Source organism: Xyrauchen texanus, chromosome 11 (genome assembly GCF_025860055.1).
Source record: "Xyrauchen texanus isolate HMW12.3.18 chromosome 11, RBS_HiC_50CHRs, whole genome shotgun sequence".
Taxonomy (NCBI): domain Eukaryota; kingdom Metazoa; phylum Chordata; class Actinopteri; order Cypriniformes; family Catostomidae; genus Xyrauchen; species Xyrauchen texanus.
The window spans coordinates 14925736-14950884 of record NC_068286.1 but is presented as its reverse complement, the minus strand read 5'-3'; the positions used below and the strand labels follow the sequence as shown (position 1 = coordinate 14950884).

Below are 25149 nucleotides of genomic sequence, written 5' to 3'. Positions count from 1 at the left end.
ACTGCAAGAGTTTACCTTCTCAGCTCCTCTGAGGTTCAGGTAACTAACATGCCTAAACACCTTTTTATCACATTTAGACTTTTTTTTTTTTTTTTTTTTATGTATATATATATATATATATATATATATATATATATATATATATATATATATATATATATATATAGGTTGATTTTTCTTATTTTGAATTCTTTTTTGTTATACTCCAGTGCTTTAATTCATGTCTTCTGAAGTGATCCAATCGGCTTTGGGAGAGAACAGACTAAAATGTAACTTCTTTTTCACTTTAGCCACAATCATGATTGCAAGCTCGATTACACTTCCTAGTGCTTGATGCATGCAGACAGCTAGATGGCGCTACAGAAAGTGTAATCAGGCTTGAAATCATGATTGTGCTTACAGACTGCTGATATCAAGATTTATAGTGAAAACAGAGTTACATTTTGGTCTGTTCTCACCCAAAATTGATTGGATCGCTCCAGAACACATTAAAACACTGGAGTTTTATGGATGAATTTCATGCTGCCTTTAGGTGCTTTCTGGAGCTTCAAAGTTTTGGGCACAATTCACTTACATTTTGAAAATATGCAACTGAAATATTCATCTATATTGTAAAAGAAACCCCCCCTTTCTCACTGATTAGACAAATGGATGTAGTGACTAATAATTTTAACTCTAAGTGACTAAGTTTTCTAACATTTAACAATTTTAACAAGGCTAAAGTTGATGCATTTATTTTTGCAGCTCATGTGTACTTGGTCAAAATAATGAACAAGTCCCTAGTGTAGAGTGCCACATACCTGTCTGTGATATACTGTAAGAGTCTATTTCTGCAAACAGTGGAATGACATGCTTAAATTTATATAGGGAATACACTTAGGCTTAAGTTGTTTGTCCTTCTCTCGTTCTTTTTAAAGAACATGCAAGGCTTTTTATTGGTGTGGCCAATGGAGAGCATTTTAAACTTTTTAATTTCGGAAGTCTACCTTATCACTTATTAGTTCCTGCATCCCAGTAGATTACTTGTAACTCCCGTGTAGATAAAGAAACTTTTTCCAGATTTTACAGTTTTTCTTAATCGCTTTGGCACAATTGTCGAATGAATATTAAACTTCGTCAAACTATATGAATAACTATATGAACATTATGTCATTTGTTCACATGACTATAATAATTTATAACTCCTTTTGCACAAAATTCATTGAGTAAGCCTTGCAGATCAAAATAGTTTGTATTCATTTACTATTGAATGATATGACTCTCAAATGCAATTATACACATGTTCATTGTGTAAATCCCTACATGCTAAATAGAACAACCAACAATCACAATAACCTATCACACACATATATTAGATACATAATAGATATGTGGTATTGTTGTAATAGTTGTCCGATGGATACTTAAGTGACTTAGGTTTAGACAGGGAACAATTACATTTCCTCACAATTTAGTTGTGATGCTGCACACCCAGCCCCTAATCAGGCTAATGAACCCTCCGAGAGGGATAAAGGCCGACCAAGGACGGCAGTGTGAGAGAGAAAGAGATTTACGGACAGCTGTCCAACTCCTGTGTGTGCTGTCTTTTTGATGAGGCACGATTCAACTTGACCAAAGTTAGGAGATGTGGCTGTAATATTATTGGACACCGAGCCACTGTTGATGTGCCAGGCCAGCGTGGAGGGAAAATTACAATGTGTGCTGCCATATGGAGAATGGTGTACTCAGCCACATTCCCATTATTGAGCCCTATAACACACAAGGTCTCCTCAATTTCCTGGAAACTCTTTAAAGGGATCTCCTTCCTGAGAATGAGAGGGAGGTATGTTATAGTTTGGTACGTAAGTTTTCGTTGTTCAAATACAGTTAGTTGCCCACCCACGTTTTTTGTTGGAGTTTCTCCCACCATACTCCCCATTCCTAAATCCCACTGAGGTCTATGATCACTGTCCTCATGACCAGTTGTCCTTACTGGGTGCAATGGATGCTGGTTGTGAGGATATCACAGCAGATTGTTGTAGGGGGTGGCTGCATCATGCCAAAATATTTTTCCCTTGTTGCATTGCAAGGGAGGATATCAGGTGTGATGTAGATTAAAATTGGCCAGACAGAGAGGAGAGATTGGAAGACCCATGAGGTTGATGAACTTGAAGCATATTTTCTTTTTTTCTTGCACATATTGCAGTTCTGGAATTTTGCTCTTGTATACATATATTTTTTTCCTGTACAAGCTTCCTTTATGGATTTTCGGTTGGCTGTAAAGTGTGTGCATCCAATGATGGGAAATGTTTGAATAAATATTTTGTTGAAAGTGTGTGCCATGAATTTTCAACATCAATACTATTCCGCTGCCTAAATATACAATGTTAGCAACTGGACAATATTACATAGTGGATAACTATCAAGGTTTCAAGGTTAACTGTTATTTGACAAGATGCCTTTGCATTTTGACTGTCTTTGTCTATGATAAAGGAAAATTTTGTATTGATGACAATGTATTCATTGATGGATTTATTTACATTTGAAATTCGTTGATTGAGTAATCACCTTTTGCAGGTCATAGAGTGGTGTGCTGAATGTACTACGTGATGTGTGTATTGTACTTAGAGATTTGACAATTGTAAGTTTGTTTCAGTATGTGCCAAATCGATTGAGGAAAAACTATAATAAAAACAACTGGCATATTCCCCCATGAATAGATTCTCAATGGGTTTCAAAAGTTGAATGATTCGTGTTATTTGAAGCACTTGCCTTGTGTTAGTGGTAGATCTAATTTAGCTAGTGAATCACATGGTGATGACTGAAGTAATGAGAGGCCATGAGCGCGCGCAGAGATCTGCTGTTTACATTGTCTGTCGTCTCAGAATTCAAACTACCATGAGATCAAATTGTGGATAAAAAAAATATAATTTTAAATCGTTCACTTGGGTTTATCGATTATTGACTTCGATATAAGGTAAGAGCCGCAGTTTAATGCACGTCTGAATTTCATTATATTTGAAATGCAGAGCTTCTTAACGAAGCCATAGATACTAAATAGTGCCAATGTTATCTAACCCTATCTAATATAAATGCGACTGTCTCGTGTTTGTTAATTTCACAGGCATGTCCTAATTCTGTCGGCGTGTTTTGTTTATGTTGTTACGCCACGCCATGCTGCTGCTGCTGTAACGGGACGCTGCCGCTTTATCATACTGTCGAGAAACACCGCGTGCTTTCCAACAAACAGACTGGAACAAAACCCAAAACTCATCCAAAATAATATATATTTTGTATTATTATTATTCAACGGACGAAACCAAGTGGACTAAATGCCCTTCAATACACAACGGTGCTATTAGTCGACGTAGATAGTGTTTATAACATGCCGTATTTATCAACTAAAGAAGACTGTACTGTAAAAATATTCACACTAGATACTTTTACAACTGTTTTACACTGTATTTAAATACAATGCAGATGCCACTTTGAATAGTCTGTTAATGCGAGGGGAGAATGTCTTTGCTGTAATAATACAGCCGTGGACAAAATTATTGGCAGTGACAAATTTTGTGTTTTGCAAAGTTTGCTGCTTCAGTATTTGTAGATTATTTTTTCACATGTTTCTATTGTATACAGGAAAACAATGATAAGTATTTCATAAGTTTTAAAGGCTTTTATTGGCAAAAACATTCAATATATGCAAAGAGTCAATATTTACAGTGTTGACCCTTGTTCTTCATAACCTCTGCAATTCACTCTGGCATGCTGGATATCAGCTTCTGGGACAAATCCTGACAGATGGCGATCCATTCTTACATTATTAGTGCTCGGATTTGATCACAATTTGTGGACTTCTGTTTGTCCACTCACCTTTGGAGGATTGACCACAGGTTCTCTATGGGATTAAGATCAGGGGAGTTGCCTGGCCACGGATCCTAAATTTAAATGGTATGATCTCCGAGCCGCTTCATTATCACTCTTGCCTTGTGACATGGTGCTCCATCATGCTGGAAAATGCACGGACCATCACCAAATGGCTCCTGGGAGAAGTTGCCCTTGCAGGACGTTTTGATACCATTCTTTATTCATTGCAGTGTTTTTGTGCAGAATTGTGCGAGCCCACTCCCTTGGATAAAAAGCAACCCCACACATGGATGGTCTCAGGATGCTTCACTGTTGGCACGACACAGGACTCATGGTAGCATTCACCTTTTCTTCTCCAGACTATCGATTTTCCAGATGTCCCAAACAGTCAGAAGTCGGCTTTATCAGAGAAAATAACTTTGCGTCTATCCTTGATGTTTTCCTTGGAGAGAAGTGGCTTCTTTGCTGCCCTTCTTGACACCAGGCCATTGTCCAAAAGTCTTCACCTCACTACATGCAGATGCACTCACACCAACCTACTGCCAATATTGAGCAAGCTCTGCACCGGTGGTGACACGATTCCGTAGCCGACTCCTCAGGAGGAGACGGTCCTGGTGCTTCCTGGACACTCTGGGACGTCCTGAAGCCTTCTTCACTGCAGTTGAACCTCTCTCCTTGAAGTTCTTGATGATCCGGTAAATGGTTCTTTCAGGTGCAATATTCTTTGCAGCAATTTCCTTGCATGTGACGCCATTTTGACGCCAAGTGATGATGGCTGCATGTCTTTCTTTAGAGGTAACCATTGCTAACAAGAAAACAATGATTAGAAGCATTTCTTCCCTCCTTTTATAGCAATCAGTCTGCTCTTATAATCCAATCAGAATGATAGAGAGATTTCACATGACTAGTACTCGTTCACACTTTCCCAGGTGCTGCTGATATGATTAGTGAAATTATGTTAGCTGGTCATTTTGTGCCAGGGGCCAAAAAACAGTGAAAACGTTTTTTGGGTAATGAAGCTTTTTGCAATTATTTAAAATGCATCTGATCACTCTACACAATAATCTAGAAACAATGTGAATCAACACCACAACAACTGAAGCAGAAAACATTGCGAAACACAAAATGTATGTCACTGCCAATACTTTTGGCCACGGCTGTACAGTATGCTTACTAGTGTAAAACCGTTATTACATTGTAATGACCACTTATAAAGGCTTAAAGTAAAAGCTCACACAAAACCTTAAATTCTCTCATCATGTACTCACCCTCATGCCATCCCAAAAGTGTAGACCCTTTGGCTGTCTTTCTTGTGCAAAACCCACAAAAACTTGATTTTTAGAGGAACATATGAGCTCTGTTGGTCCATACACTGCAAGTGAATGCTTACCAAAACTGTGAAGCTCCATAAAGCACATAAAGGCAGCATAAAAGTAATCCATAAGACTCCAGTGGTTTAATCCATGTTTTCTGAAGTGATCCAATTGGTTTTGGGAGAGAACAGACCAAAATGTTACTCCCTTTTCACTGTACATCCTGCCGTTGCCTTCTCTAGGCATGATCATGATTTCAAGCTCTATTTTTAATTAAAGCACTAAAATGATTCCATTAGTGTAATTTTGATTTTTGGTATTATATCAATTCTGCTTTTATTATGATTACTGATAGCAGATTATCACTTTCAGCTGACTCTAATTAAGATTTCACTTATCTTTCATTATACTGTCTCCATCACATGTGTTAGGGTGAATTCCCTTCTTTTAAATATTAAATTCAGTTACCAGCTAACCACTATCACATGTAACACGTCAGCTTATCTGCTGCGAAGCATAGGGAAATTTTGCCTTTTGAGAGAAGCTGTTTTGAAGCTCTTTTCATTATATCAAGCTGTAATGTCCTCAAATTGTTAAGCCCAAGAAATACAATAAGTATACACAATTATCATCTGCTCTTGCATTGGATTATATGTCTGTTTTGCTAATAGATAGAGTGAAATAGATAAGGTGGATATATGCTAATTTCACAGTTATTACCATTCTGTTTGCATGTTGTTTGGGCTTATTATTTCAGGCTGCCATGGGATCCCTCTTCCGCAGTGAGGAGATGTGTCTGGTCCAACTTTTCCTCCAGGCAGATTCGGCCTACAATTGTGTTAGCGAGCTTGGAGAACTGGGATTAGTTGAATTCAGAGATGTTAGTTTAACACTGAAACAGCATACAGAAAATCTGAACATTATGCTTTCAATCAACTTGTGCAATGAAGATAAAAGCCATGTGCTTATACCCCACAATCATCTTTGCAATCTCTTTCTTTCTGGCTCTTTATCCCTCTTTTGCTTACTATCTTGAATACAATTTCTCAGTTGAATCCAAATGTGAATGCCTTTCAGAGGAAGTATGTTTCTGAGGTGAGAAGATGTGAAGAGCTGGAGAAAACCTTCAGTAAGTGTCCAAAACCAACCACCATCTACCCCTTTCCTATATTCAACTTTTGATCTTTACCTTTTAGTAACCAGCTACCCCTATCATTCTATACAGATCAGATTTTCGCTTTTCTGTGACCAGGTACCCCTGTCATTTATACAGATCATGGTCACTTTCATGGTTATTTTTTTCACTTGAAGCAGTTTTTTTGCCACAAAGGTGTCATGCTATTAAAAAAAAAACTAATAAAATGGTGAAATCACAAAGAAATCCAATATAAGTGCCCAAACAAGGGCATATAAAGTTACATTAAATAAAAGTTAAAGTTTTCCATTCTATTAAAAATCTATTATTTAGAGAAAGTACAACATCATTTACATAATTTAGGATTCAAAAATAACTATGAATATAAGTGGACATCCATGAAGTGTGGAGTCCCACAAGGCTCATTTCTTGCACCACTCTTGTTCAACCTGTATATGCTATTGGCCAAATTATGAAAAAGAACCAAATTGGGTACCATAGCTATGCAGATGACACCCAGGTTTGCAAAGCCCCATCGCCAAATGACTACATCCCCATTGTTATGACGTGTGAAGAACAGGAGAAGGCAGACGGGGGTGTGGATCCAAATGCGGTTTATTTATAAATAACACAAAAGAAACCAAACACAGGAACAAATCAAAATCCACGATGGGAAAAAGGCAAACTAAATACTGGTGGATACGGAGGGCGGAGAACAACAGGGTAACCTCGGACGGACAGACAGATAACAGGGTAACCACGAGCGAGCAGACAGACTGACTGACAGGGAACACGAGCAGAGAGAGTCAAACCAGACATGAGCGGAGACATGGAACGTCAACGAACGACAGAGGGAAGGGGAGAAAGCAGGGTTTAAATAAACAGACAAGGTAATGACAAAATAACAGACAGGTGCGGACAATAACACAGTGGTCAGGGCTGGGAGTGTGATCCGGGAATTGTGGGAAGTGCAGTTTCACACACGGACAGTGAGACTCAGGGCGGACAACAGGGAAAACGTGACATGGAACGGGATCGGTGACGGGTGAAACGGAAAACACGGAGCAGACAACAAGGAAACGTGACATAAACGTGACTAATGCGACAGAGAACACAGGGCAGACAACAGGGGATCGTAACACCCATAGACTCCCTGTGCCTGTGCGTTGACAAAATGAACAGTTGGAACTGCCAAAACGTCCTTCAGTTAAATAAGGAAAATACTGAATTCCTTGTATTTGGCAAAAAAGTTGAAATTTCCAAGGTGAACACATACCTTGATTCCAGGGGTCTAAAGACAAAAATCAAGTAATTCATCTTGGTGTAATTTTGGAGTCAGACCTAAGTTTCATTCGTCAAATCAAAGCAATAACTAAATCAGTATACTACCATCTCAAAATCATATAGAGAATTAGATATTTTGTATCCAGTTAAAGAAAGTTGTTCATGCATTCATCACAAGAACTATTGCAATGGACTTCTCATCGGCCTTCCCAAAAAGACCATTAGACATTTGCTGCTCATTCAGTATGCTGCTGCCAGGATTCTCACCCGAACCAAAAATTCCAGTCTTCATATCTTTACAGTGGCTTCCAGTTACATTTGGAATTTATTTAAAGTGCTATTGATTTATAAATCACTCAATGGCCTAGGACCTAAATACATTGTAGATATGCTTGTTGTACAAACCTAACAGACCTCTCAGATCATTAGGATCAAGTCAGTTAGGAATACAGAGGGTTCAGTCAAATCAAGTTGAATCAGCATTTAGCTATTATGCCACCCGCAGCGGGAACCAGCTTCTAGAAGAGGTCAGATGTGCTCTAACAGTAGCCAAATTAAAATCCAGACTGAAAACACATCTATTTAGCTGTGTGTTTACTGACTGAGCACTGTGTTGCATTTACTGATTGCACTGCTTCATTTTTTTTCTGTATTCGTTTCCTTTTTTTAAATTATTTTAACCATTTTTAAATAGATTTTTTATTACATTTATTCAAATTTCCTATTCTTTATTTGTTTTGAATAGCTAAACCCCCTTTCTCCCAATTTGGAATGCCCAGTTCCCACTACTTAGTAGGTCCTCGTGGTGGCGTGGTTACTCACCTCAATTCAGATGGCGGAGGACAAGTCTCAGTTGCCTCTGCTTCTGAGACCGTCAATCTGCACATCTTATCATGTGGCTCATTGTGCATGACACCACAGAGACTCCGCATGTGGAGGCACATGCTACTCACCACGATCCACACACAACTTACCATGCTCCCCATTGAGAGCAAGAACCACTAATAGTGACCACAAGGAGGTTACCCCATGTGACTCTACCCTCCCTAGCAACTTGGCCAATTTGGTTGCTTAGAAGTCCTGGCTGGAGTCACTCAGCACAACCTGGATTTGAACTTGCGACTCCAGGGGTGGTAGTCAGCTTCAATGCTCGCTGAGCTACCCAGGCCCCCTTAAATGGATTTTTATTTATCTTGTATTTTCTTTATTTAAAGCACTTTGAACTACCATTGTGTATGAAATTTCCTATATAAATAAACTTGCCTGGCCTTTTATAATGCTGATAACTGTTCAAGCTCCACCTCCCGAGAATATATTTGGTTTATTTAGAGGATTATGTAAAAAAACATTCAGCGTAAGGTTTAGTATTACTAAAGTAAAATTGCTTGCTTTTGCTCTGGCACTGTTTGAACCTTAATAATAATGAATAGATAATTATAGATAATTTCAAACAGTTGCAAGATAATTAGTGCACCCTGACTGCGTCGTGAATATAGTCAATGTGTTTTTACCTTTCTTTATTCCTCAGCATTCCTGGAGCAAGAGATCAGTCGTTGCCTCTGTCCTCCTCTGAAAGGGCTTCTATCCACTGCTGTCCCAATCCCACCAGCACCACAGCCAAGAGAGCTGCTTGCCATTGATGAGGAGAGTGAGCGACTGGCCAGAGAGCTCAGAGAGGTAAGAGGAGGACAGAGAAGGAAGACACTATAATAGCCCTCTAAGACTCAAGAAAAATACTTTTTTTTTTTTTTTAATGGCAATATAGTGTTTGGTGCATTAGAAACATATGACAATAAGTGCTTAATGATGGGTGGGGTCTGTGAAAGCTGAAAGCCCCTGCTCTCACTCATACTGCTGTCTGTTGGCTTGTAGGTGTCACGGAACAGGGACAGTCTACTTCGCCAACTGACCCAGCTCTGCCAGTACAAAGGGGTCCTGAAGCAAACCCTTTCTGTTCCAACTTCACAGGTAAAAATACATCTTATATGATGCTCTCCACTGAAAAATGTTCCTCAAATAATATTCTCTGATTCTTCTTATAATGTCCTTCAAGGTTCCGCTTCCAACTCTTGAGACAACAGCGCTGTTGGACAACAGGCAAGACATTCGTTTGAGGTGAGAACAACAACAACTATCATACCAAAATGTTCATGACAACAGTGAGTTTAACAGTTTACAGTGTCTATTATACATATTATATGTTTTTATATGTTTGTTACTAGTGTTGGGTGTGATCTGGGTGTAGTCTGATTACAAATCAATTGTAAGGGCAAAAGGAAGTTTAGTTGTGTGCAACAATGAACAAGGAGGAAGTACTCTATAGACATTGTTTTGAATTCGATAAATGAAAAAACTAAAATTTTATTTGAAAAGTAATAAGTAATTTGATTACTTTTTCTTTAAAGTAATAAGAATGTAAAGTAATCTGCAATTTTACAGAAGTAATTAGTAATTTGTTGTGGTTTATTTTTTTGAGTAACTTACCCAACACTGTTAGTTACAATGTAAGTAACAATATGTAGCTATATTTTTACGTTTTCAGAAGATTGTAAGGGCCAAAATGTGCCACTTGCTCCATGCAAAAATTGCCAATGCAAAAAAAGGTATTTGCCCCCATCCTGATTTTAACAAAATCTAACATAAAACAAAGGCAATCTGAGTAAACACAAAATACAGTTTTTAAATGATAATGTTATTATTTTTTTAAGCAAAAAACTTATCCAATACCAACTGGGCCTGTATGAAAAACTATTTGCCCTCTTAGTTCCTAAATCCCCAAAAATATGAAATTGTATTCATAATGGGGTTCAGCTGGACTAGACACACTCAGGCCTGATTATTGCCAGCCCTGTTCAATCAAATCAACACCTAAATAGAATTTTTCAGCAGCATGAAGTTGGCTAAAAGGTCTCACCCAGTAGCATGCTATGCCAAGGTCTAAAGAAATTCCAGAAATTATGATTACATAATTGTGAAAAGGTGATTACATCAGTCTGGGAAGGGTTACAAAGCTATTTCAAAGGCTCTGGGACTCCAAAGAACCATAGTGAGAGCCATTATTTCCAAATGGAGAAAACTTAGTAGTGAACCTTCCTAGAAGTGGCAGATCTTCCAAAATTCCTCCAAGAGCATAGCGACGACTCATTCAGAAAGTCACAAAAAAGCCAAGGACAACATCCAAGGAACTGCAGGCCTCTCTAGCATCAATAAAGTTCATAGTTCATGACTCCACTAGCAGAAAGACACTGGCCAAAAATATCATCCATGGAAGAGTGGCGATGTGAAACACACTGCTAACCCAGAAGAACATAAAGGCTTGTCTGAATTTTACCAAAACACACCTTAATAATCCTCAAACCTTTTGGGAGAATGTTCTGTGGACTGATGAGTTGAAAGTGGAACTGTTTGGAATACAGGGGTCCCATTACATCTGGCATAAATCAAACACAGAATTCTACAAAAAGAACATCATACCTACGGTCAAGTATGGTGGTGGTAGTGTGATGGTGCGGGGATGCTTTTCTGCTTCAGGGCCAGTGCAACTTGCAATAATTGAGGGAAACATGAATTTTGCTCTGCCAGAAAATCCTAATGGAGAATGTCTGGTCATCAGTTTGTGAGTTGAAGCTCAAGCCAACTGGATTATACAACAAGTCAATAATCCAAATTATAGGAGTATGTCCACCTCTGAATGGCTCAAAGGTAGCTAAATTAAAGTTGCCTATTTAAAGTCCTAACCTGATTGAGATACTGTGGCAGGACCTTAAACGGGCAATTCATGTTCAAAACCTCCAGTGTGTCTGAACTAAAGCAGTTCTGTAAGGAAGAGTGGGCCAAAATTCCACTACAGCATTGTGAAAGACTAATCTTCAGTTGTCGGAAGTGTTTGATTGCAGTTGTTGCTGCTAAAGGTGGCATATCCAGCTCTTAATTTTTAGGGGGCAGTTTGTTTTTCACATGGGTGATATAGGTGTTGGATACCTTTTTTGCTTCAATATAAAAATATAAAAAGTATTTTGTGTTGACTCAGTTTGCCTTTATTTCATGTTATATCTCGTTTGAAGATCTAAAAAAAAATAGTATGAAAAATACACTAAAACAAAAACTTTTTCACAGTACTGTACAACAATGCATGGGGTGGTTACCAAGGCAATTAATATGTGATTAATACAGTTTTCAGGGTGGTTGCTTACTGGCTCAAGATAAAAAAGCTTAGCTCCATGTCACTGTGATATTATGGTCCATAGATTTGGCCTGAGCCCTGTCTTCAATGTAAATCTATGGGATATTTTTTATTTGCTTTTAGTACACCTCTCCTCAACAACCTATATATTTTGTGGCAATATTCATGTCTGTAGCATGTACAACAAGCTACTCATTAGTCAGTACTTAAACCGTAATTCTCTGAGATCTGTTGTCATGTCTAATATATCATGTAAATGAGAATGTTAGGCAATAAGTTGTCACATTTCAAGCATAAACTGAAGACACTAATAATGTTATTGGCACCTTCTTGCACAGTTTTGCTGCTGGTGTAGTCCATCCATGGAAGGTTCCAGTGTTTGAGAGGTTGCTGTGGCGAGCATGTCGTGGTTACATCATTGTAGACTTCTGGGAGATGGAGGAGAAGCTGGAAGTGCAAGACACTGTAAGAGAGCAGTCAATAAAGCTGTAAAAATGACACTGCTAACTCATTTTGGTGGATTGACAAAAAGTGTGACATCAGCCTAATGAAGTTCTCCACTGACAGGAAATATTGATATGTTTTTTCTGTTTTCAGGGTGAGATGATTCAGTGGACTGTCTTCTTGATCTCCTTTTGGGGAGAGCAGATTGGACAGAAAGTCAAAAAGATCTGTGATTGGTACGTGTACATAGTAGTGAGAGCTTGCTTGAATTTGATTAGCTGAGTTTTTCATCCATTAAACCCCACATCCCACCTCATTCCCAAATATCTCTTTTGTTCAGTTTCCATACAAACATGTTTGTGTATCCTGAAAGCTTGGAGGAGAGAGAGAGAATATTGCAAGGGCTGGAATGCAGGATAGTCGACATCAAAATGGTGAATGGAATGTTCCCTTTATACATTGTGGTGTGGGGACGTGGTCATGTCTGCGGGAGAGAGAGAGAGCGAGCGGTAAGGCTTGTCACCTGGTTCATAATTAACCCTAACACCTGTCTCTTGTTATAGTGATGTGGAGGGAGACATAAAAGGCATGCCGAGTGTCCAAAGAGGAGAGAGAGAGTGACCTGGAAGCCGATAGTGCTTTCCTTTGTTTTGATTCCGATGGTGACCGTCGATTGTGATTGTGTGTTAGACTGAAGAAATTAAAGGCTGTCCTTGAACCTGCTTCGCTGCCTCCTGACTCCTCCATTGCCCCAAAGAGCTTTTTACAGTGGTACCGAGAACCCGGCTTTGGAGGAGAACGCTGCTATGGAGTCTTCACCGCTGGCCAAAGTCTTCAACACCCTCACCAGCATCCATCAGGCACAACACCATGCCCTCTTGGAGGTTCGCCAGGAGCAAGAACAACGCTTCCAAGTGGTCCAGGCACAAGCGGAGGACCAGCAGGCGCTGCGGAGCCTGACCGCCAGGAAGGGGGCTGGTGCTGCAACCTCCTCGGAGCCCGTCCCACCGGTGGCCCTCGCAAAAATGGGGCCAAGCGATGATCTGGAGGCCTTCCTTGACCTTTTCGAGAAAACGGCAGAGGTATGGAGGTGGCCTCCCGATCAGTGGGCGGCCCACCTATTGCCCCTGCTTTCCAGGGAGGCGCAGCTGGCGGCACAGCAACTCCCTGCTGCCAGTCTCCTGGATTACAACCATCTAAAAAAGGCCATCCAGCAACGGGTTGGTCGGACCCTGTAGCAGAGTTGGCAGCTATTTTGCTCGTTGAGCTTCGGGAAGGACGGCCACCCATTCGCTTTTGCGCAGCAGGTCCGTGACGCCTGCCAGAAATGGCTGTTGGTGGGGGGAACTCGCGGCGTCGTGGAAATGGTCGACATGGTGGTATTGCAACAGTTCCTGTCCCAACTTCCCCATGGCATGTCCGAGTGGATCCAGTGCCACCACCCCGCAGTGGATGGAGCCATCCAGCTGGCAGAGGACTACATGGTTGCGTACCCAGGAGGCAGCGAAGCAGGTTCAAGGTCAGTCTTTAATTTCTTCAGTCTAACACACAATCACAATCGACAGTCACCGTCGGAATCAAAACAAAGGAAAGCACTATCGGCTTCCAGGTCACTCTCTCCTCTTTGGACACTCGGCGTGCCTTTTATGTCTCCCTCCGCATCACTATAACAAGAGACAGGTGTTAGGGTTAATTATGAACCAGGTGACAAGACTTACCGCTCGCTCTCTCTCCCGCAGACATGACCACGTCCCCAGGCCACATACTTATTTACACATTTCTATTTGAATATTTAAATATGATAATACTTCAGCTTTTGGATACTTAGATATTTGGATAAACCACACTTTTAAATGTATTAATGTCATTGCATAAGAAAAAAAGTCAAACCAAATGGTATTTATTTTAAAGAAGCATTGAACCCATAATATTCAAGGGAAGTTAACCTACATCTCAACAAATTAATTTTAAACCAATTTTATTGCAGAAATGGTTAATTCTGGAAAAAGGTCTAGCATCATTTGTATGCAGATGCCACTTGGTTTGAAATTCTGTTATATAATGCTATATACAATTGCAGCTTAAGGATCCAAATATTTTTTGAAGCCATTGTATCATTGGCTGACTAACTTCACTCTTTTCTGTCTGTGTATGCAGGTGTTGTCTCAAACAGAGCAGTACATGCAGCAGATTCTGTCTCGCTGTGTGTGTGTGCTGCCAGAATGGAGGATGCTTGTGCAAAAGTGTAAAGCTATACAGACTGTTCTCAACCTCTGCAGCCCTTCAGTCACTGACAAATGTCTCATTGCAGAGGCCTGGTGCCCTGTGGGCAAACTGCTGCTGCTCCAGAGTGCTCTGATAGAAGGAACAGTGAGAGAGATAGCTATTACATGCAAAAGGAGGGATTGGGGATAGATGCTGTAAAGGCATGAAGGCAAATTAATGTGGTGTACATGTAACTGGTGTATTTTTTGAGGTCAAAAGGTCTTTTTGTTCATCAATGAGATAGGGTACCTTCAACCTGTACATGGCCTCATGAAATTAGCAAGTCATTTTTTAGCATAATGATGCACCCAGCAACAGCAGGATGTCTCTGTTGAAGATCAAGTCGTCCAGCAGGACCATAATCCAAAACACTGGACTGTTATTACATGGCAAGCAATGAGTACAGACAGTACCAGTACGAAGACAAAGAAGTCTTTGGTGGGGCACTTGTATGTTGGGTGGGGGGGTCAACATTGATGAGAACAGAACCATGAGTACAGATCTAAATCAAATTGAATGCCAAAAGAAATATCTGAAAACAGCAGTTGGCATCAGGAGAGGATGTAGATGTCATTGGTGGTCAGGCCCGTCCATAGACATTTTACCACCTTAGGCAAGATTCTGTTTTGCCACTCCACATCTAGATGCAACATCCACCAAATGCATTGCTTCACACAGACACAAGACCATATCAACACGCACGCACGCACGCACGCACACGCGCACACACACACACACACACACACACACACAATGACTAAAACATATCCCTAATCGATGCATTTCAAAACGCAAGCATAAAGGTTGAATACAAATACAGCAAAATAAACCAATGTACAAACTGTACTGTATTTTGAGAGCCTAATCTCCAGTTCTTTCCATTTTTGGAAACATTCTATGTGGTCCTTTGATTTGATTTCATGTGAGCTTAACAGGCTAGACATGTTCTTCCAATCTTTCACACCTTCTTTTGTCAGTGCTTTTTTTTTCTTTAGGATTGACAAAAAGTTTTGCTGCAAAAACAAAAAAGGAGTCATAACTTAATGAATACACGAGCCACAGCTTGTTGAGTTTTTCGCCATTAGCTAGATTCCGACTGTAGCAACTGGTTGAACATTTTCTGTGTGCACCATCTCAGGGAAAATCTACACCTCTAACTTGATATGGTCCCCTCTGTATTAAAATACAGAGCTTGATTTAATGTGGCCATTGATGCTTCTTGTTCTTTTATAAGTCTCCTTTTTTATACATGTATCCAGACAACTTTACTCTTTTCGACATTTTGAAAGAATCCAACAGTCCTGAAATCACCAACTAATTAACACACCCAACTGAAATCTGTTCAGTGTGCTAGAGTCTAATTGGCTGATGCATATTTGCTGCCCCACCCAGAGGATAAATACACAGGCAATATAATTGGCTGTTCAACTGCCCGTTTAATGAAATATCAATTATGATTGGTCATTTTATAGAAGTGTATCAGGTTGTGTGTCCGTGTGTGATTTTCCCGCCCTTGTAAGGTGCTGCTCTAGGCAGTTGCCTAGTTTGCCTATATGGTAGAGGTGGCCTTGTTGGTGGTTGTATGTGATACCAAATATTAAATCGAAGTTACCAATAGTATTGTCCAGGCAACACCCTTTTTATTTGGTCGACTGCAAAGCAATTAAATGCATGAGATGGCAGCTTTTTTTATTATTACTTTAACTATGTTTTAGAAGAAATTTAGAATTATTTGATACCAAGCTTTTATTCGCTCATTTGTCCAAGTGCTTAAAGGATTTTGAAACAACACCATACTCTTATTTGTCCTTTTCATCCTCTCTATCAGAGAAAGAGTGGTAGCAGTGTAGACTCCTTCTACAACCAATTACCTGCCCCCACCTCTCCCCCGACACTCTTCAACACCAACGTATTCACCTCCAGCTTCCAAAACATTGTGGATGCTTACGGTGTGGCCAGTTACAGAGAGGTTAATCCAGGTAACACTCACACCATCACATGGAAACAGTCCCATATAAACACATCAGTAAAGCAGTTACTTAATGTCACATTTGACAGGACAGTATCAGTGTTACTGTAAATGTGTCTATCAATTTATCAATATATTAATAAATGAATAGTGTTGTTTGAGATAAACAATCTCTATGTTTTGTGTGTGTTTTCCCTCCTCAGCCGTGTACACAATTATCACTTTTCCCTTCTTGTTTGCGGTGATGTTCGGAGATGTTGGTCATGGTTTACTCATGACATTTGCTGCCTTATGGATGGTGCTGGAGGACAGAGACCCTAAAATGAAGAACAGCACTAATGAGGTTTGTTGATTGTCAAGATATCTCCCCTGTTTTTTACTGCCCTTATTCTTTGCAAGAGCCCCCAAGAGAGATACTCATATTTAACACTTTGGAATGGCAAAAATAAAATATGGCACTAATGTGAGTAAGGTATAATAGTTCCAAGAATCAACTTTAGGGCTGTACAGACTAGGGGTGGGTAAAAATATCGATTCCACTACAATGAGAGTAAATATAAATCTAAAATGTATATATTTGGCAACTGGCTGGTAAATGTTTAGATTTCACTCACCAGTGATTGTGTAATATATTGATGGACTATTCAGCAGCGAAATACCTACACTGCGTCTTAAGAGTAAAAGTTGTAAAGTGTGTTTAAAGACCAGATCCACACAACCCATTTGTCATTTAATAAAGTCTTTTTTTAATACTCTTTCTGTTCCCTACAGTCAGTTGTTGTAAAACAACAAAAAATAAACATTTAATTCTATTTGTACTATCACAGATGAAATGAAGCTGTTTGAGTCTCTCTCGTTAGCATGCTCTCATTTACAGAAACTTTTACAGAAATGTCGGTTTTGTTAAAGAGACTGTGCTGGTTTAAGCACATATTCAACAAATCAATGAAAATAGTTGTAAATAGTAAATATTATGCAATTAAACAATAAACCTGTAACAAAAAAAATTATATGTAAAATAGAATATCTTAATACCTGGATTTGCTTATTTTAAAAAGCCAAAATGTGACCAAAATTATGAAAAACTAATAAAATATAATTAGTAAAATTAATATTTTCATAATTTATCTAGTTAAAAGGCTGCCTGTATAATTAACAGTATTAGCTGGGAGAGAGTTTCTTCCATACGTGAGCAAAAGGGACTATATTTCTGAAATATATCTATATGTGTTGATATTGAATCTAATCAAATTGAAACCGGAATCGAATCGAGAGCATGTGAATTGGAATCAAATCGAATCGTGAAGTCTGTATCAATACCCAGCCCTAGTACAGACCTCTGTTCCTCTATGTTAAGTACTCTCTTTGTATGTCTCTCTTAGATATGGCAAATGCTGTTTGGTGGGAGATATCTAATTTTGCTGATGGGACTGTTCTCCATCTATACTGGAGCTGTTTATAATGAGTGCTTCAGTAATGGACTGAGTCCTCTGTCCTCTAGCTGGCACCTCAAACCAATGATACAGCACTGTAACTGGAGGTACACACACACACAGAACTATGTCTACATTTATTCAGCTTCATACACATTTCAATAGATTGATGTCATTGAAAAGGAAATTTTATGGATTTGTGGTCAACTAATGTTGCTTATTCAATGCTGATGCCAGTGTGAATAACTAGAGTGGGCACAGTAATCAATTAAGTCAGAATGGCCAAAATGTATCAGCCTAGTCGACATATACCTAGTCGACATATGTCTTCCACTAGTAGCTTAAAATCCCCATGAAGTGCTTTGATGACCACAGTTTTCTTTGGTCTAATGAAGTTCGGGCGGGACATGTCGAATAGTCCATTCCTTTTTTGTAAAACTAGCAAATAGACTTAAGTTTACATCGTAGCCCGGCAAAGCCACACACACACACACACACACACACACACACACACACACACACACACACACACACACACACACACACACACACACACACAGACACACACAGACACACACACACACTGCAATGGCATCATCAGTGACGTTTAGAACACAGACAGGTGCACTAAACAGATGTAGGCGGAGAGTATGTTTTCATTTTAGAATACATTGGATTGGACAGAGATTGGAAGAGAGAGACTACTGACTTTAAATGCATATATCTGCTGAAAGTGAATTTTGTCAACGTTTAGAAGTACACTCTAAAATAAATTACCTTAAAGCTAATAGACATTGGCTAAAAGTAACAAAGGGAGTATTTACACTTTGTCACTAAATGGGTTTTTGCTGAAAAGACCAAGTGTAAATGCCCTTCAAGACTGATTAGTGATGGATAGAAATCTGATCACTTTTTTTTTTTTGCTTCAGGACCCCTTTGTGTCATTTGGTGATGTAGACTGTCCCTGTTCCGTGACACCTACAAGCCACACAGACACTCAAATTGTGCAGTGTCAATTGGAATCATATAATAAATCACATGTTTTAAATTATCTGCCCAGCATTAGCACAATCACAGAAGTAAACTCTGTTTTATTTGCATATAGCTTAGGGAATGAAGATCAGATATCCATTTGGTGGAGACACATTGACGTGGCCAAGTGTAAATTGAATGTGCTTATTTAATTAGAAAGCTATCCAATCGCAATCCAGTGGGTAAAAATGCATGAAAGGACCAAGTTTAAATATCCCCAAAAGTTTTGTTTTGCTTTGGGGTCTTTAATCTGCTGCGTTTCATCTAGGAAAACATTGAAAATCGTGTTATTCACATATTGTGTCAGTATTATTGCAGCCAACACAATGAGCACCACAAACATACTGTAGATACAAAATTGAACACAGATTCTTAAAGATGATAAAGCTGTGTAATTTCTGCACCAATTGTTGCAGCAAATGAAATTAATGATTGTTTTCAAACAGGTTTCCTAAATACTCCCTCCGACCCTTCCGCCCAGCTAATGATTCAAGTACAATAGACAAATCATAAAAAATATTTTTATTCTGTTCTGTTAATCACCTCAGTTTGTTGTCTGGAAGTTCAAGATTTCTTTCTGAAGTCAGAATGATTTTAAACTAGAGAGAGCTCTGTATCAACCCTCCGTTTTACATTCACTCACTCACACACTAATTTATTGTGTCCTCTTTCTTCTGGGCTGACTCAGTGAGGAAACTCTGAGAGGGAACCAGTACCTCACTTTGGATCCAAATGTAACTGGAGTATTTCAGGGACCATATCCATTCGGCATTGACCCGGTAAAATAGCCTTTAATCAATTCCTCTTTGTGCAACACTCACAGCTAACTCATGAATCACAGAATGTATTCTTTAATTTATTCCTGACATAAATGTATTTAGCAATTGTCTTACATATAGCTTTAAACAGCCAATTAGAAGATAAAATAAAGGTTTAAGGTGATTGTATCTCGTTCTCCGGTTGACCTATTGCGTCAAAGTAGCGTGTCGAAGAAATCAGCTACAGTGACACCCACACAACAGTCACAAAAACATGGAAAACTTTACAGCCAAATGCATATCTTACAATCTTTACACATTGATTTTGGTGCAGATCAGATGTAAGTTATCCGTTGTGTTTATGGTGATGTCCGAAAGGTAGAAGACGACAGTTTGCTTCTTGATTGAGCTCTGCTTTGCTTCACTTTCATCTTTATAATCTTTGTGTAAAGCATAATAATAATGTTTAGACTCAGGGGAGATGTCGTGAATAAATAGACGATTAAGAAAATATATGGTTTGTCTATATTTTCCTTGCAATCAATGGTATTTATTGGTTTGTTGTCTGTATCCTTTTTTTTTGTCTGCATATTTAAACAGTTCTTCGTCTGTACATGTAATTTGCTTGAGGCTAAATATTCAATAAATATAATGTTTTCTGCCTCATTCTATGAATGAAATCCACATGAGATCAGTAAAATAAGTGGTTGTAACCAATCAGTGATATTTGAAAGTAAGATATGTGCAGTAGATGATGTGTAATTTGTAATGTTTACATCATGCAGTTATGGCACTAATGCTTGTATGCTAACCATGGCCATAGTATGTTAGTATATGTTACCCACTTTTATAGTTTTACAGTATAGCTTTAAACAGCCAATTAGAGGTTAAAAAAGGTTTTAGGTGATTGCATCTTGTTCTCTGGTTGTAAGATCTGGAGCCTAGCCAACAACCACCTCACCTTCCTCAACTCCTATAAGATGAAGATGTCCATCATCATCGGGGTTGTCCATATGACGTTTGGGGTCTGCTTGTCTTTCTTCAACTATATGTGAGTCATAAAAAAGATGTATGATCATAAGTACTTTTTGAACCTAACCATGAATATTAATTTTCAGTTCATAACTTGTCCTGCACAGTTTTTGGTAAATGCATAAATTATACTTCAAATCAAGAGGTGTGATGTTAATTTACTTAGCTATCAGACTTACAGTTTTCACCTGGCAGGCAATAAAATTATATTAATTTATGCTCCATTTATGCAGAATGAAGTTTTGTTGTTGTTGTTGTTACCCATTCCTTTTTAAGTATATACCTTTTTATGTTTCCCTCTTTATCTTACCTGTTTTTGCTTCCTTCACTTATATTATTTTAAATTAAATTATGAAACTCTACATGTTATCTGTTACCCAATCGGCTTACATACTACATGGACCTAGCAGATAGGTCTCCTGACATTTAATCTGTTAAGACAATTTGTAGGTGTGTGTTTTCCCTTCTTGCAGTCTCCCTGGTGGTTTCACTGTAGTGCGCTATGAGTTTTCTCAATGAAACCCTCCTCCTCCCTAGCACCACTTGTTTATATATGCTTCAGGGGGATTTTATTTATTTATTATTGTGTAGCAGCAAGGACAGCATGTCTTACTTGCTTGAAACAGCATGTCTTAGTATCATTATTCGTACTTGCGCTGCTGCAGCGTAAGCAGATCTAGCCCAACAAGACCAAACCTACTAACATGTCATATTCATTATAATACTTCAAAATCTATTCTGAGAGTTGTCATGACTGAGCAAATAATACTTTCTCTTTGCAGGTACTCAGGGGATATGAGCAGTGTGTTCCTGGTGCTGATACCTGAGCTAGTGTTCATGCTGTGTCTTTTTGGGTACCTTGTATTTATGGTAGTTTTCAAGTGGATTGCATTCGGACCTCAGGATTCTGACCATGCTCCCAGCATCCTAATCCACTTCACTGACATGTTCTTGTTTGCTCAGAACCCAAACAACCCGCCACTTTATCCAGGACAGGTGAGAGATTAATTACACCAATTCTTTCTCAGTTTTTAACTTTACTATCGTGTTGATGTGATTGATCATGCATTCATTTTCTCTTTATAGATAATAGTGCAGAGAGTACTAATGTGTTTGGCGCTGCTCTCAGCTCCGGTGCTATTACTGGGAAAGCCACTCCATCTCTCCTTAAAACACAAGAGGAGCAGGAGAACGGTAAGAGTATATGTGCATATCTTACATTCTTTACACATTGATTGTGGTGCAGATCAGATGTATGTTATCTGTTGTGTTTATGGTGATGTCCGAAGGCAGAAGAAGACACAGTTTGCTTCTTGAATGTTCTAACTATACGAGCTCTGCTTTGCTTCACGTTTATCTTTATAATCTTTTTGTTAAGCATAATAATAATTTGTAATGTTTACATGTTGGTGTTGTTGTCTTCTTATCTGCTCTGTGTTGCTTTCGACTTCCGGTTTTAATACATGTCGCACGGCACCTCTGCTTCTCTGAGCGTTCGCATAATTCTAAGGCTTATTGTGGTCTAATTGATGTGTACACATGCTATATGGAAACGATATACAATCGCATTATTTAGGACTGGTATGATTTAAGTTGGACTAACATGTTCACATTTTTAAAAAGATTACTTATTGTTTTAGTCTGAATGAAATAAGACTTTTTATATAAAAGACATCATAATAAATTATTTATCACTAAAGCTTGTATAAATGTGACAGGAGCCAGCTGGTAAATGAAAGCTGTTCTGTGTATGTAAACCTAACTTCCCTAGCCTCAAGAGGCACACTATCACCTGCGCTAGAGGCTGTAGCCTTTAGTCTCCTTGTTAGCTCGCCCGTCTCCCATACCGGCTGACCCCGGTTCAAATCCCGCTTGGAGCGGGTCGAGCAGGACCAGTTACATTGAAGCATAAAACACTGGAAAAATTACAAGATTCTTGAGGCAGCGTTTGGGGTTCCTCAGTTACCATACTGGTGGAAACTTTTGAAGAAACTCTAGGCACCCTTTCTGTTCTCTGAGTTACTTACACATTCCAGAAAGAAACTCTAAACACTGTAAATTGTTCCTTCAGCAATCATAAGTGAAAGGTTTTAAGGCACTTAGAATAAATATATTGAAGTTTTTAAGTACAGAAATGGTACCTAAATGTTCTTCAGAAAGATCTACCAGTGTTTTTTTTGGTTCACTCTGCAATGCCATATTGCAGTTGTTTTCTAGTCATGCTGGTCCAACTAATGCATCAGTTACCACATGCATTACACATACCAGGTGATACCTTTATACCAATAAGGCATATGGGTCTGTTAACTGAAATGCAGTCCTTTCCTACAGCTGCCATGTTGAGCCTAGTAATTTCTCCTGTTTCTCCAATACTGTATATAATGTAACTCTGTGTCTCATTCACAGGAAGATCAGCACCCCCTAGTCACAGACACCAGCTCTATAAATGCTCAATTAGGAGATCTAGAGGGAGGAGGGGGACCAGAAGAACAGGTGAGCCAGAGAAAAGATAAATCGCAAGAAATGTAAACCTTAAATTATTCAGGGAGATGAGAGGTTGTGTGAAATTCTAAAATATTTTTAAGTTGTCTTTAAGATTGAGATACAGTGTGAATCTATGCTTATTTTATTGCCTTTTTGACCCCTATAGGAGTTTGACTGCACAGAGGTTTTTATGCACCAGGCAATCCACACCATAGAGTATTGCTTGGGCTGCATCTCCAACACTGCCTCGTACCTTAGACTATGGGCCCTTAGTCTTGCCCATGCACGTAAGCAACAACTGCACACACTTGCATAAACAAGAATATTTTTTCCCCTTATGAATCCTGTTGTGTAGACATTCAAGGTTTGTTTGTGTGCATGTCAGAGCTGTCTGAGGTACTCTGGGTGATGGTGATGAGAATTTCCCTCTCATGGCAAGGCTATGTGGGATCAGTGGTTTTGTCAGTAATCTTCTCCATCTTCGCTATGCTTACCGTCTCAATCCTGCTCGTCATGGAGGGGCTGTCAGCCTTCTTGCATGCCCTGCGTCTGCACTGGTAAGAAAAATCATACAAGTCCAAAAATAAACACACCTGGTATCCGTCTGGGGAGATTATCATTCGTCCAGGTCATTGCAGAACATCAAATATTATTTAGTAGTTATTCATCTTTAATGAGTGTATTATTACGACACACTCCAAACATATTTTTTTTGACTAATTCATTCAGCTATTATTTTATTTCCCATTTGGTGCAGGGTGGAGTTCCAGAACAAATTCTACAGCGGATCAGGATACAAGTTCAACCCCTTCTCCTTTGCATCAATCTTGCATCCAGAGTAAATTTAAACTGTAACTGTCCTGTAGCTGTCCTTGTACTTAATTGTGGAGCTGAATTTAGGGTGATTCATTAAAGGGGCCATATTCTAATTGTATTTTTGCCCCCTTGATGTGCACTTCTAATGTTATTCAGTGATCAATGTATAAAAATATTATAGTCATTGAATCTGCATTTTAATATGGGATAAAATCAACAAACAGCATACTCCCCGGATTACAATTCAAAGGCTGCATAAGCAGAGAGAACGAGTGCATTATGAAGCCTCATACAATTGTGCAGCTGAAGAACTGCATAATGGATGAATGGGGGAAAATTCTGCTTGCTAAACTTAAACTTGTGTCTTCAGTGCCCAAATGCCTGTGTTATAAGAAATGGTGGTTACAAGATGATAAACACTCAACTTTCCCAACTTTTTTTAGCACGTGTTGCAATCATCTGATTTTAAATTTTATATTTTCAAAGAAAATTAAAAACATTCACAAGGTAAAACATCAAATGTGTAGATGTAGTACTTTCAATAAAGCACAAGGTTAATAGAATTTACAAATCACTCGGTTTTGTTTTTATTAGCATTTTCCATACTGTCCCAACTATTTGACAACTGAGAATGTACATCAGACAGGCAAATTGCCAATATTTGAAGAATAGGTCTCTGTGGAAAAATAATGGCCGTTTCACATCCTGAGGGCATTTTCAAATTGGGATGGGCATTTTCAATTCTACAATGAAAGTAGGGAATCTCAGTTTAGTAATCAGTGGGTGTTTTCAAACCAGTATGTGCAGCTGAACTAGTATTGTATAAACTTGTTGTGAGTGTATGTGTCTTGGTAATATTTGTCAATTTGCTCTTTAAAAATTCCTTTTAAATTGTGAAGCATTTTGGTCAACTCTGTTATTTAAATGTTCTATATAAATAAAGTGAGCTGAGTGGAACTAGTATCCAATGAAAGTGGGGAATCTCAATGTAGTAGGCAAATCATGTAAAGCGGTTGAAAAACGGCCATCCTGGTTTGATAACGCCCACTGATTGGAAAACGCCTATTTTTGGTCTACAGAGACAGAAGTCTCCAATATTTGGCCATTTTAAGAATATTGACATTTAATCATTGAGCTTGAAGTGTACAGCTTATT

At 38.8% G+C, this 25149-nt stretch overlaps 1 protein-coding gene across 2 annotated transcripts; it reads left to right on the top strand.

Moving 5' to 3' along the window:
- The first annotated feature begins 2804 nt into the window (after positions 1 to 2804).
- Positions 2805 to 24551, top strand: tcirg1a (T cell immune regulator 1, ATPase H+ transporting V0 subunit a3a). Of its 2 annotated transcripts, none has more exons than XM_052137022.1 (21): positions 2805 to 2956; positions 5917 to 6039; positions 6210 to 6288; positions 9107 to 9255; positions 9451 to 9546; positions 9632 to 9693; positions 12100 to 12226; positions 12359 to 12441; positions 12546 to 12639; positions 14363 to 14575; positions 16299 to 16449; positions 16643 to 16782; positions 17822 to 17979; positions 19593 to 19683; positions 20595 to 20713; positions 21477 to 21690; positions 21781 to 21888; positions 23101 to 23187; positions 23345 to 23465; positions 23564 to 23735; positions 23936 to 24551. In XM_052137022.1, exons 2-21 carry the CDS (start codon positions 5923 to 5925, stop codon positions 24018 to 24020), a joined length of 2466 nt encoding a protein of 821 aa, XP_051992982.1. In that variant the 5' UTR covers positions 2805 to 2956; positions 5917 to 5922; the 3' UTR covers positions 24021 to 24551. The 2 variants fall into 2 exon arrangements, with proteins under 2 accessions (XP_051992982.1, XP_051992983.1); XM_052137023.1 differs by lacking the exon at positions 2805 to 2956 and adding an exon at positions 4519 to 4541.
- Positions 24552 to 25149: the final 598 nt, after the last annotated feature.

What these genes read in the sequence shown, in the direction of transcription:
- tcirg1a (XM_052137022.1), top strand. Translation starts at nt 5,923, where the DNA reads ATGGGATCCCTCTTCCGCAGTGAGGAGATGTGTCTGGTCCAACTTTTC. An exon ending in TGAAGAACAGCACTAATGAG is followed by an intron (nt 16,783 to 17,821) that starts GTTTGTTGATTG and finishes TGTCTCTCTTAG; the next exon opens with ATATGGCAAATGCTGTTTGG. An exon ending in GAGGGGGACCAGAAGAACAG is followed by an intron (nt 23,188 to 23,344) that starts GTGAGCCAGAGA and finishes TGACCCCTATAG; the next exon opens with GAGTTTGACTGCACAGAGGT.